The 14,858-nt window shown below is 37.0% G+C and overlaps 1 protein-coding gene across 5 annotated transcripts in view; it reads right to left on the reverse strand.

The window, feature by feature from the left end:
• FRYL (FRY-like) overlaps positions 1-14,858 on the reverse strand; it is a 271,066-nt gene that overhangs the window by 122,907 nt on the left and 133,301 nt on the right. For all 5 annotated transcript variants that reach the window (XM_010858903.1, XM_010858901.1, XM_010858902.1 and 2 more), the window contains 3 exons: positions 13,040-13,093; positions 9,404-9,543; positions 8,026-8,122 (listed from right to left, as the gene is read on the reverse strand). In XM_010858903.1, the coding sequence (XP_010857205.1) occupies positions 8,026-8,122; positions 9,404-9,543; positions 13,040-13,093 (291 nt within the window). The remainder of the gene's footprint in view (positions 1-8,025; positions 8,123-9,403; positions 9,544-13,039; positions 13,094-14,858) is intronic.

Here is a 14,858-nt window from a genome sequence, read left to right on the forward strand (position 1 = left end):
GCTCCCTTGTCCCTGGGATTCTCCAGGCAAGAACACTGGAGTGGGTTGCCAATTCCTTCTCCAATGCATGAAAGTGAAAAGTGAAAGTGAAGTCGCTCAGTTGTGTCCGACCCTCAGCAACCCCATGGACTGCAGCCTTCCAGGCTCCTCCATCCATGGGATTTTCCAGGCAAGAGTACTGGAGTGGGGTGCCACTAGCCCATGATAATAACAGACTAGGACCTAAATTTATTCTACATAGTAAAGTCAGAGAGCTCAGCCTCCAGAACAGTGTTAACCTTTTTCTCCCATTGGTAAACTGAAATTATAAACTCGAAATTCCTCTTGCAATTAGGGATACTTTAAGTAGGAATTTTATGACTGACTGCATAATTATAAGAAGCTTTCCAATCTTTTATAGGCAGACACATCCCACCATTATAGAAGCATAAGGTTAATAATCACATCTCACTGATATAGGAATTTTGGAATATTGGCTGGGCCATTAAGTATGATCTTGGCATGGCAATCTTTTACGTGGTACCTTGAGTAACTCTTCTTAGGGCTACACTATTCATCACATATTAACAACTTATTGACCAGAGACATATTAATACTCACTTATATAATCAAATTGCAGACCACAAGAGTTTGCTTCTACAAAAATCCCCCAGTCAATAATAAAAGGAGAAACTAAAACCAGTAACTCCAAAATGCTCCCTTAAATTTATACAAAGTTGCCCAACTTATTATAAGTAAATTATAATCAAATTGTAAAATATTTTCTTCATTAGAGTGATAAAAGATGTCTTTCTACACTTTTTATCACTCTAATGAAGAAAAGCTGAGCTATTCTATTCACTAGTTGTATAACCTGGAGGAAGTTTCCACTTTTTTACCTGTGAAAATCGCAGATAATAGATTAGAGCCCGTAATTACCAGACCAGAGACAAAAAACTGAGAGAATGCATTACAAAAGGAGATTGATTCTTGTCCCTGCACTTTTTCTACCCTTCTCTAAAAGGGACTAGGACAAAATTCTTACCTCCTAGGAAGGTAGGGCAGATGAGGGAACTAGAACATAGAATGGAGACACCAAGGACAAGGTGTCGTAGGGGAAAATGGGAGTAATCCAGAGTTCATTAGGAAGCAGGGAGGTAGATGTATTCTCCTAGCCTGATCTTTCCCAGACTGGGCCAAAATATGCCTGAAGGTAACTAAAAGGTTACTGAAGTCACTGCTATCGTCCCCTATGTCCCAGTTGTTCTTGTACAGTTACTAAGTCATCTCCAACTCATTGCGACCCCATGGACTGCAGCATCCTAGGCTTCCCTGTCCTGCACTATCTTCTGGAGTTTGCTCAGATTCATGTCCATTAAGTTGATGTTGCTATCTAACCATCTTATCCTCTGCCACCCTCTTCTCCTTTTGCCGTCAGTCTTTCCCAGCATCAGGGTCTTTTCTAAAGAGTCAGCTCTTCACATCAGGTGGCCAAAGTTTTGGAGCTCTGGCTTCAGCTTTGGTCTTTCCAGTGAGTATTCAGGGTTGATTTCTTTTTGATTGGTTTGATCTCCTTGGGACTCTCAAGAGTCTTCTCCAACACCACAGCTCAAAAGCGTCAATTCTTCCTCAATCAGCCTTCTTTATGGTTCAGCTCTCACATTTGTACATGACTACTGGAAAAACCACAGCTTTGACTATATGGACCCTTGTCAACAAAGTGATGGCTCTGCTTTTTAATATGCTGTCTAGGTTGGTCATAGCTTTCCTTCCAAGGAGCAAGTGTCTTTTAATTTCATGGCTGCAGTCACTGTCTGCAGTGATTTTGGGCTCCAAGAAAAAAAAAATTGTCACTGTTTCCACTTTTCCTTTTCTATTTGCCATGAAGTGATGGGATTGGATGCCATGATCTTAGGTTTTTTGAATGGTGAGTTTTAAACCAGTTTTTTCACTATCTTCTTTCACCCTCAAGAGGTTCTTTAGTTCTTCTTCATTTTCTGTCATTAAGTCCCAGTAAGCCCTCTGATTAACCCATGGATGGTTAAAATAAAGGAGGTATCTACCACTAGGTGACGCCAACCTTCATTTGGGAATAGGCTGTATATGGATCAAGCAGCCTGACTCCCAGAACTTCCTATAGAGCTCACAGTGCTAATCATATAGGCTGGCACCAGACACATCAGTGACCTTGCAATAATGTGACACTACACGTGACAGGAATAAAATTTCCTGTGCCCACTCACTGTGCTGTGCTGTGGTTTTACCATAATGATGTCCTCACAGGGATGTCTGGTGTACTCTAGGCCACAGATATGAAACACAAGCTAACTTACACCCATACTTTCTCCTACATAGTCTTTACTGGCTCCAATTATGCCAGAAGTCTAACAGTGACAGCTAGGGACACTACTTAGCCCTGTTGTGTGCTCTCTATTACTACCTTAATACTGAACTACCAACACTTTCCAAGTGTCTGTGCGCTGGGTATTTGCCAGGCATTTTATATACATTATTTATAACACTTATAGCAAGCTTACATGGTAGTATTTGACCCCTGTTTTGCAGATGAGAGGACTGAAATTTAGAAGTTAGAACATACTTCTCTAAAATATACTGTGTGCCCAGCTTCTGACCAGTGAAAATACATTTAATAAATGGAACAAATGAGGAAAAAAGCTTTCAGTTTTATTACACTGTAGTTAGAAAAGAGACAGAGAAACAGAAGTGAGAGAAGAAACATTATCTCAGTTTTAATTTTTACAAGAAAAAAAAGCATAATCTCTAAAAATTTTAAGAATGGACACTATTAGAATGCTCAGACATTCTTAAAATTTCTACTTCTCCCCCTTGCTTATAATAACAACAACAACAACAATTCCCAAATTGAATCTCCAAAAAGTGGGGGTGGGGTGGAATCCTATTTCAGTTTATAGAAAAAAGTTCTACTTCATGGAGTAATTAATAGCCTCATCTATAGTATCAAGAATTTTTCAAATTTTGTCATTTGCATGACTAGAAGCAGCTCAAATTCTACTTGAACATTCAAGAGGGATATATCAAGTAAACTCTAAAGAATACTCAAGTTTTATTCCAAAGCTATTTCCTAAATCTAATGCTTTTAGTACATCATGAAAGTGGAAAACCACAAAACCAGATAAGATATGTATACCTGAGAGTCAGCAAGGTTCATTCATTATGTAAATGACCAGTCCTCAATGAAAAAGAGTGAATAAACTCACTACTCAGCAAAATCACAAATAACATAATGTTCAGAGCTACTCACTAACATCTAAAATGTCAATGTCAAATCTGAAAATCCTAACGATCTACTACTCCATCTTCTGATATTTCACAATAAGGATTGATAAGACTAAGCCAAAAACTTGAAGTGGCTCATAGGCCTGGTTTCCTAATCTTGTCTATTTCAATGAACAAATGTATGGCTAAAATTCAATATGAAAAAAAAATTCCCTCAAACATTCTAAATGCTATGCTGCTGCTACTAAGTCGCTTCAGTCATCTCCGATTCTGTGCAATCCCATAGATGGCAGCCCACCAGGCTCCCTTGTCCCTGGGATTCTCCAGGCAAGAACACTGGAGTGGGTTGCCAATTCCTTCTCCAATGCATGAAAGTGAAAAGTGAAAGTGAAGTCGCTCAGTCGTGTCCGACTCTTAGCGACCCCATGGACTGCAGCCTACCATGCTCCTCTGTCCATGGGATTTTCCAGGCAAGAGTACTGGAGTGCGATGCCATTGCCTTCTCCGTCTAAATGCTATGGTGCTGTTTAAATATGCTTTTTATCAAGGATTCTAAAGCCTCTGGTACTAACATTCTAACATTTGTAGTTGGCCATGACCCCAAAATTATTCTTCTGACTTTCTTGAAAAAATAAAATTAGTCCTTTACCATCTTGATTTAATTTTGTTCTCATGATGTATCACACTGATTTAACCAGATTTTTTCCCATCACATTTATATAATTTCAATCCTTTGTCTAACTTACGATTTAAACTTTAATTTTATAAGATGCTGGTCATTTCACCTAATTTTATATCACTGATTTTACTAATAAGAATAGTTTTATTTAAAAAGAGAACTAGCTTTATAATCTTCAGCAAATCATTGTAACTAAGAATATTTATCCATAAGATAAAAACAACAGATAGCATTTATTGGACACGTCCCATGTTCGTATTATCGTATCGAATTATTGTATTTAATTCTCATGATTCTTTTATAGAGGAGGAAAGAAATCAGAGAGTAATAACTTGTCCAAGTTACAAAGCAACTAAATGACACAGCTGGGATTAAAAAACATTCCCAAAGTTTATCATAATGATCAGGTGGTATAAGGGATACAGAGCTCTTTGTGTATTGTGAAGAGTTCTAAATATGTGATTATGACACATAATAACGTGTGATAAGGACATGACAAATTAATAAAGAAACAAATAATTTGTAATATATGAGATCAAGCACTAACCCACAAACAATATGTACTCCCCTTTCAAGACTGACCCAACCATGTATCAATATTTCATTACACTCCAGGTTACTCCTGGAGCCATCCATCTCATCAAAATAAAACTGAATCACATTTTAATACATGTATATTATGTGGGACAAAAGTAATAGTCATATTAAATTCAAAATATACTACCATTGATTACTCTCTGAATCTATTAAACCCTACATCATTTTGACACAGAAAAAAATTGGGTTCGTTTGTCATGATAGTTCAGAAAGTTCTATTGATTTTTACTTCATATTCTGTAGGTGCAGTAATTTTGAAGAAGCTAAAAAGACTTGAATTTTACTGGGAAAGAGAAAACCTATATAGGCTTTTAAATAATGAACATCAAAAAGATGTTTGCTCCTTGGGAGAAAAGCTATGACAAACCTAGAAGGCATATTAAAAAGCAGAGACATTACTTTGTCAACAAAGTTCCATCTAGTCAAAGCTATGGCTTTCCCAGTAGTCATGTATGGATGTGAGAGTTGGACCATAAAGAAAGCTGAGCGCCAGAGTTGATGCTTTTGAACTTTGGTGTTGGAGAAGACTCTTGAGAGTCTCTTGGACTGCAAGGAGATCCAACCAGTTCATCCTAAAGGAAATCAGTCCTGAATATTCATTGGAAGGACAGATGCTGAAGCTCCAATTCTTTGGCCACCCAGTGCAAAGAACTGACTCATTGGAAAAGACCCTGATGCTGGGAAAGACTGAAGGCAGGAGAAGGGGTCCATAGAGGACAAGATGGTTAGATGGCATCACCAACACAATGGCCATGAGTTTGAACAAGCTCCGAGAGTTGGTGGTGATGGACAGGGAAGCCTGGTGTGTTGCAGTCCATGGGGTCGCAGAGTCGGACGTGACTGAGTGACTGAACTGAACTGATGCTTTTGATATATATTTCTTTGATGAGTGCATTTGAATGAAAATATGAGGATAATGGTAAGAGAGAAAAGGGGTATAAATGTTGTTGTACAAAAGAAAATAATGTAACACTGTAAAGAAATTATACTCCAATTAAAAAATAAATTTTTTAAAAAAGAAATGTTAAGTAGAAAGGGAACTGTAGGTTAGAAGAGTATGATAAAAGAACCAAAAACAAGGATGAGCTATGAGAACCACTGTATTTCCCCTTTTTATACTTTAAGTCCATGTGAACCATGGATATGAAAGGATTTTGTGCAGAGGACTCGAAAAATGGGCCTGAAAGGATTTTCTTAGGTTTACAGACCTTGATTTTTTTTTCCCTACTAGAAGAGTTATCTGGACTATTAGAGTTTTTAAAGGAACAGGAGGAAGATCAAGACAAAGACAATGGGGAAGGGTAAAAAGACAGCTGAGAAGGAAAGGTAAGGGGAGAAAGAAAACCCTCCAAGGGTTTGTCTGTGCACTGAAGTTCTGAAGCCAGTGCAATCATAGGTAACTTTTAGATGAGAAGAGAGACCAGTTGCTAAGTGGAAGACCATCATGGCAAACAAAGGAGAAAAAGCATAAAAGAGTCAGATGACGGAGGGGTCTGAAAGTCAGTGCACGGAGTTTGCAATTTCTTTGGCTGGGAGAAGAAATTCCTCTATCATTTAACTAAGAAATGCAAATACTGATGACTAAACTCATCACAAGATCTACATTTAGCATGAGATCAACCTTGATGGGGCTTCCCAGGTGGAGCTAGTGGTAAAGAATATGCTTCCCAATGCAGGAGACATAAGAGATTTGGGTTCGATCCCTGGCTCAGGAAGATTCCCTGGAGGAGTGTATGACAACCCACTCCAGTATTCTTGCCTGGAGAATCCCATGCACAGAAGAGTCTGGCGGGCTATGGTCCATGGGGTCACAAAGAGCCGGACACAACTCAAGTGACTTAGCATGCATGTAACCTTGATGAATGCAAAGCCCAAGTCTGTTCATGGTATCATGCTTCTGGTCCTCAGGTCCTTCCATATCTCTACTGACTTCCGCCCTAGGATCTAGGATCCAGCTAAACTGAGAGATCAAGAAAACAAATCTGCCTTTCAGAAAGCACAACTTTCAGAGGAAACTTCTTTCCCACATTGACTAAATAAATCTTCATGAAAGGTACAAATTAAAGTGATTTTACCTTTGATTAATGCATTTATCTATTTCACATATTCAAAGTTATTAAACTTTTATTTTAAACAAAATAAAAAATAAGAAAAATATATTTTTATCTGTGGGTTTCAGATATTCAGATTTCAATATTTTTTCACATACATTGTAAAAACAAAGGCAAAGTACACATGATTACACAATTCAAATATTTTTATAGTGGTTATATCAAAAAAAGACTATCAAATCAATTAACTTTTTATATCTTACACTTGCTTTTTCAAGTCATATTAGGTATTCTATTCCATTTTATACAACAAAAACAAAACTCCCTGTCCAAACATGTCATATACAAAATATGATTTTTTTTTTCTTTTAGGTGACCTGATTTTTTCTTTTCCCAAAACATTACAGCATACATGGCTGGAAATACATGGATCATCTTTGAATGCTGTATAAGTTTTTAAAGACTACAAACTATGGAAAACATACTTTCACATCAATACAGGCACTTATACACATACTTGTACTGATCATGAATAGTAAAAATATGTACAAGATGATAGCTGACACTAAATTACATATTTATATCTTCACTATGTCACTGAGATGGTGAGCTCAGGAGTGCAGCACCTAGAACAACGCCACCCAACAGTAGACATTCTAACACTTATTGAATAAATGAAAGTGAAAGAGAAAGTCATGTCCAACTCTTTGCAACCCCATGGACTATATATAGTCCATGGAATTTTCCAGGCCAGAGTACTGGAGTGGGTAGCCTTTCCCTTCTCCAGGAGATCTTCCCAACCCAGGGATCAAATCTAGGTCTCTGGCATTACAGGCGGACTCTTTACCAGCTGAGCCACCAGGGAAGCCCAAGAATACTGGAGTGGGTAGCCTAATCCCTTCTCCAGCAGATCTTCTCGACCCAGGAATTGAACCGGGGTCTCCTGCTTTGCAGGCACATTCTTTACCAACTGAGCTATCAGGGAAGCCCGTTGAATGAACAAACATAAATAATTCATTATCCTGAAAATCATTTGCACTTGACAGTTCAGATCACCCCCATTGCTCAACAATCACTGCACAATTATTACATGTTGAAATGCAGGCTTGAGGGCTAGGAAGAGAATTTCTTTAAAAGTGGAGGTAAAAAGGAATTGAAGTAGGTAAATGACAGGTAGACTACAGTGACAGCTAAAAGCCCATATTTAACAGTTTCTATTCAGCTCCATTTTACTAACACGATTTCATGTCTTAGATGGCAAACGAAGGTAGAAAGAATGGGGAGAGACAGGTACAGGACATGTAATCCTCAGGCAATTGAAAGGCATACAATTAAATTACAGGAATTGTGTTTCTGTGAGCCAGAATTTTAGATACAACATCCTAAATTAGGTAACTGAAACATGAAAGTAAATCAGCGAAAAGTAGGAAATACAGACTTTGCAGAAACGAAAGAGCTTACCTGCTTTAGAACTTCAACTAAAACTAGACAAAAAATGAAATCTACTGCTAAGTCTCTTCTTTCAAGAAGATAGTCTCTTTCACGTTGCTGTTCATCCCTGAAACAAGAATCTCAAATTAGGATTGCATTATGAAAAGAGCTCTTGGTTAGTATTTCATGTTATTTACTGAATTCCTAGTACGTATGGTGTTTCATGGCAACTGTTAAAAGTTTCTGTAATCACTCAACATATATATTGCATTTCTTGTGTTCTCATTTTGTACGTTAGGAACTTACATGCAAATCTCACTACTATATCTGTCAGAAATTAAACCTAATCTAAAACAATTAGGGGGAGTTTCTGGTGGTTCAGTGGTTAGGACGCTGTGCTTCCAGTGCAGGGGGTATGGGTTCAATTCCTGGTCAGGGAACTGGGATCCTACATGCCAAGTGGCATGGCCAAAAAAATGAATAGAATTTATACCCTACTGTTGTATGAAAATTGTACAAATCTTAATTATGTTATTTTGAATAGGTTCACAGAGCTTTTCAGACCTACAATATCCTTCTACTTCTCTGTATATTCATTCTGTTACTTTTTAGAGTTTGCTATTGAAACTCCAACTAAAAATCTTATCTACTTCAAAAAATTATTATAATATATAAATGGAATGATATGTAACCTTGTTCTGTATTTTCCAAGTCGCCTGTAAGTGTGTTATCATATGTTCATAATTAAAAAAAAAAAAATTAAACATACAAATGGAAAATTTTTAATAAATAAAACCATATTTTAAAATAAATAAAAAATAAAAGAATAAGAGGAAGAAAAATATGAAAATACAGTGCCAGGTCATTTTTTCACAAATCTAAGTTGAAAAATCACAAGTGGCATCTGCTGAAATCCAATTCTAAACCATAGGCCATCATCTGAAACCAAACATGTTTTACTTAAATCTATGATCTCCCTGGAAAATTTGAAGAAAGAAAGACAAGTTCAAGGATTTAACTCCAAGAAGAGTCTTAAGTTAAAGAATATAAGGTTTGAGCAGTCTTCCAATATCACAATTGTTTCCCTTCACAAACCATATGAACAGGACTTTCTTTGCATATTTTTAACTTTGTCGATGACTGTTAAAGCTCCTCACTGCACCACTGAGATAGCTTTCTTGAAATGCATTTTGGCAAGACTAGCTCCAGTGGTGACCCCTGTGGGGCAGCACCTCCTTTAACTGATACCTTCACTTGATTCACAGTTTAAGTGTGAACCACCTTTTCCCTCTGTTACCTGTTCAACAAAAGTAACCAAACAATAACAATCGTCAGCTGATAACACTATAGCCTCTTCATTGGAAGTACTTCAAGCCCAGACAGAAAAGTAAAAAAATGCGCCACTTACCCCTTAGATTTTGTGCTAGACCGAGGCCTATATTCATATGATTCATCTTCAGTTCCGTTCTGGCGCTTGTACCAGTCAAACAAGGTGCGGAGTAAGGAAGGGAGACAGTGCTCTGCTACTGAGCTCATAGAGCTTATCAACTGGAAACACAAGATGTTGCCAAAGATAAAATACATCAAAGTGCCACGCTTCTAACTCTACTCGCAATCACTTAGAAATGAGCAATATTTCTGGAATAAATTAACACGAAACACAGTAATTCAAGAGCAATAAATGTGTTTCAAAATAAAAATAAGGGCTGGGAGTCTAGCCAAGTAATAAAGTATAGTGAGTTACATTTCACTGACTTAAAATTTACCCAAATCCTTGCAGTTTAGTTCAGTGGCTTTCCACCCTTTACCTGCCTCCATATGCTGCTCGTGTTAAAACATGACTGTCAGTAACATCCCTGATTATATTCATGACGCCTCTGGGTGAACCGTTACACACAACATGAAACAATCACACCTCCTTCCTTTTCCTGGCCAGTTCTTCCCTACTCATGTGAATGAAATGTTCTAAAATGTTACCACTAGAAGGGATAAAGGGATGCAGAAACAGAGAAGACCGCACCAGTTAGAACTATGGGAAAAGCTCCACTTGCCTCTGTGCTGCTATGACACGGAACAGAGAATTATAATTACACAATTTGTGATACTCACAAATGAACATATTAGAAATGTGTTACATACATGCTTTTCAAGCTTAAAATATATAAATGGACAGCATAAAAATAAATGGAGTGGGACGGATGCCTGCCACTCAATTTGAGGCATCCCTTAAACTATCTGAACTGTAGGTTAGCTTTATCAGATTCATTTCACGAATGAACCCAGCTTGCCTGTAGTGGCGGTAAGAGGTACACCAGCTACCACCAGTCATCCCTAAGGTCACCTTGAGGATCCAGAGAAAAAACACACTCTCTTCATAAGAAACTTTGTATCTGATTCAATCCACTGTTCATAAAATTAGTATTTTAAAATTAGTGTACAGTGAAACATGCTTCACTTTGTTTGACTTAACTAAAAAAACTACAGGCTGCGGGGATATTCAACATCTCACTCAGTTCTACAACTGTAGGAAGTGTCAGTTAATGAAGATAAATGGCTACTTCTAGGAATTAAACATTTATTTTTCCTAATATTTTATATTTTTCATGTAACAAAGAATGAAACAGGTTGATTGTGCATTCTTCTCTTTTTTTATAATCTGTCTTCCTTTAATCATACATTTATGATTTATAAATTATCATAACCTGACAGGTGAATAGTTTCTAATCTAGAAAATGAAAATAAAAACAAGATTCTAATTTTATTTAAGCATTTTGAAATTTTATATTTCATTAACAATGAATACTATCAATCAAAGGAAATCTCTTAATATTTAAAGAAGGAACTAACATCATCTGCTACTGTAAAAATATAAAAGCAGTTTATTTCACACATAGCTTTTATTGTAAGAAAGAACCAAGCTATTGGGCATGATAATTTAGTTTTATTGTCATTTACATAAGAAAAGAAATGGAAATTTCCTTAAAATATGGCTTAATAAGTTTCAAATTCTGATCATTCATTCATCATTAGTTAAATAGATTCAAGATTATTTAAATATATTAGTAATACATTAACAATAACATTAATAATAACTTTAGTTATTAAAATATTAGTAATACATTAATAATAACTAGTACTTAGTATCTTCTGTAATGGCATTAAGATTTGAAAAGGGCTGTATGAAGTGATCTTATTATTACCGTAACAAAAGCCTTCTTATTTATAGCTTCTTAGACCAGCAGCTATTTACTGAGTGTATGCATCAGAATCACCTAGGGAGCTATTGTAAAATACAGGTGCCAGAGCACCAATCTTGGTCAGCAGAACTGCAGCAGGAGCCAGAAACACAGTATTTTGGTAAGCCTCCACCAAGTAATTCTAACCAGTCATCTCTATCTAATCAAGCAGACTAACATGAGCATTAACTTCTATTTCCTAGATACCTAATTATGAGAAAAGTAGCTCAGGAATACTAGGTGGCAACAGAAAGCTGATCTCGGTTATTGAGCTTTGCAGACAATCAGTATATAATGAAATAATTATTGAGCAAACATAATTATGATAAAAATAACACTTGATCAAATATTCATTATTAGCAAGAGGAAAGAACTGACATTAGAAAAATACCACTAAATTTTAGATATTAGTATTCTTTATAAAGATTTCTGGTTTGGGGATTATTTTGGGGTCAGGGGGTTGGCCATTGTATATTTTCTTTTTAAGCTTCTTTGGCTTTCTAACACAGGCACTCCCCTTGATCTTTGCACAAGCACAGCCACAAGTTCGAGTATGGGGTGTAGTCAATGCCTCTGAGGACAACGCACAACTACTGCAGAGGGAACTGCAGATAAATGCTGCAGCCCTCCATTCTTCAGACAGACAGGTATGGGCAACATTCTCGATAGCTCTCAGAATGGAATGAACCCCCAGTGCCCAGAGCGGTGATCTCTATCAGTTCTTCCTTTTCCCTGCATCACTCTCTCAAGTCTCCTCCCTAGAATCTCTTTCTAGAACCAAGTCCTTGTCTCTGGCTCTGCCTTTAGAATGGGGTGGAAAGAGAGAAAACCAGGCTAGATGCTTCAATATAAAGGTTCTGAAGCCCCAACAGGAAAAACAGTAAATGTTAAGAGGTCTGCTGCTGCTGCTGCTGCTAAGTCGCTTCAGTCATGTCCGACTCTGTGCGACCCCATAGACGGCAACCCACCAGGCTCCTCCATCCATGGGACTCTCCAGGCAAGAGTACTGGAGTGGGTTGCCACCGCCTTCTCCGTGTTAAGAGGTCAAATATGTAAAATTGTATACAAGGAAAGATTGAGGGATATAATTGGAAACCTTCTGAAAATGTTCAAAGGGCATAGTAAAGACAGTACCAATGAAAAGCAAAGTTTTAAAATATTTAATAAACAGAAATCAATAAAGTTCACAGCTCATAACTCCTTCTATTTGTTTTGTTAAAAAACAAACTACCAAGGAATTCCATGGCAGTCCAGTGGTTAGCATGTCATGCTTCCACGCTGGTAGCCTGGGTTTGGTCCTTGTTTATTTCGGAGAAGGCAATGGCAACCCACTCCAGTACTCTTGCCTGGGAAATCCCATGGACGGAGGAGTCTGGTAGGTTACACTCCATGGGGTCGCAAAGAGTCGGACACAACTGAGTGACTTCACTTTCACTTTTCACTTTAATGCACTGGAGAAGGAAATGGCAACCAACTCCAGTATTCTTGCCTGGAGAATCTTGGGGATGGGAGCCTGGTGGGCTGCCATCTATGGGGTCACACAGAGTTGGACACAACTGATGTGACTTAGCAGCAGTAGCAGCAGCAGGTGTCTTTGTGTGTGTGTGTATAATATATATGTATATATTTATATAAAACAGACTATCAGCTCCAGACAGAATCTAGTGTATAACGATATATAGGGCCACTAAACAAAATATAGAAATTTCTTAATCCTGGGTGTATATGTATTTGGATCAGACTGTTAGGATAAACATTTTCCTTTCAGGAAAAAAAAAAGAAAAAAAAAAAAAAGCACACTGGCATACCTGGTCAAACTGAAGATCTTCACCTCTCTGAAGAGATCTAGATAATGGCTTCTCCTACAATTGAAAAAAAAGTATATGCAAAATATTAGAAATTTTACATATATTAAACAGTTGAGATTTGTAAGTTGGTTTTGCTTTCTTTGTAATTAGATTTTCTTTTGTAATTAATTAGTCTTAAGGAAAGGTGCTGATGTGGTAATACAAACAAAATTTAATTAATTTAATTTAGAAGAGCATACACAGCGTGACCCTTTCTGTCAGCCTTACTATCTACTTTTCTTGCTTCCTATTCCACATAGAATTATTTAACTTACTGAATGTGAGAGGTGTCTCAGATTATATTCAAATCTAATACAATTGATTCTTTTATTGAGATTCTTTAGGATGATTTTCTAAACTTTCTACATTAGGCTTTCTTACTGAATTTTTACCTGAAATATGTATCATAAAAAACCAGTGCCATTCTTCAATTGGAATTTAGAAATTTCGAATTTTTAGAATTTTAAATTTAGAATTTTAGAATTTAGAGAAAAACTGGAATTTAGAAATATGTATATTCTGAAGCTTATCTATCCAAGAGTCCCAATTTCCTTCTCTCATTTATGACTCACCTTCATGAAAATAAACTCAGAAACATATTTGCCACTGAAATGTAAAAATTCCTAATCTAACTACCAGAGAATCATGTTTCTAACTAATTTAATTGGAGTCGGTAAAATGCTTGAATTTTATGTTGCTTGACTTTCTTTTTTTTAATTAATTTATTTTTATTGAAGGATAATTGCTTTATAGAATTTTGCTGTTTTCTGTCAAACCTCAACATGAATCAGCCATAGGTATACATATATCCCCGCCCTTCTGAAACTCCCTCCCCGTCCCACCCCTCTAGGTTGATACAGAGCCCCTGTTTGAGTTTCCTGAGCCATACAGCAAATTCCCATTGGCCATCTATTTTACATATGGTAATATAAATTTCCATGTTACTCTTTCCATACATCTCACCCCCTCTGCCCTCTCCCCATGTCCATAAGTCTGTTTTCTATGTCTGTTTCTCCATTGTTGCCCTGTAAATAAATTCTTCAGTACCATTTTTCTAGATTCCATATATATTTGTCAGAATACAGTATTTATCTTTCTCTTTCTGACCTCACTTCACTCTGTATAATAGGTTCTAGGTTCATCCACCTCACTAGAACTGACTCAAATGTGTTCCTTTTATGGCTGAATAACATTCTATTGTGTATATATACCACAACTTCTTTATCCATTCATCCGTGGATGGACATCTAGGTTGCTTCCATGTTCTAGCCATTGTAAATAGTGCTGCAGTGAACGATGGGATACATGTGTCTCTTTCAATTTTGGTTTTATGGCACTTGACTTTCTTAATGGGCAAAAGATTTTTGGTATGTCCTTGGCATTTGAGTCCTTAAATGCTAAGAACACTTTGGTAATTATCTTGCAGACAAGTCTTCTATCTCTAAAACCAACTACAGATGGTGACTTCAGCCATGAAATTAAAAGACGCTTACTCCTTGGAAGGAAAGGTATGACCAACCTGGATAGCATATTCAAAAGCAGAGACATTACTTTGCCAACAAAGGTCCGTCTAGTCAAGGCTATAGTTTTTCCTGTGGTCATGTATGGATGTGAGAGTTGGACTGTGAAGAAAGCTGAGCGCCCAAGAATTGATGTTTTTGAACTGTGGTGTTGGAGAAGACTCTTGAGAGTCCCTTGGACTGCAAGGAGATCCAACCAGTCCATTCTGAAGGAGATCAGCCCTGGGATTTCTTTGGAAGGAATGATACTAAAGCTGAAA

This window comes from Bison bison, unplaced genomic scaffold (genome assembly GCF_000754665.1).
Source record: "Bison bison bison isolate TAMUID 2011002044 unplaced genomic scaffold, Bison_UMD1.0 scf7180017864451, whole genome shotgun sequence".
Lineage (NCBI taxonomy): Eukaryota > Metazoa > Chordata > Mammalia > Artiodactyla > Bovidae > Bison > Bison bison.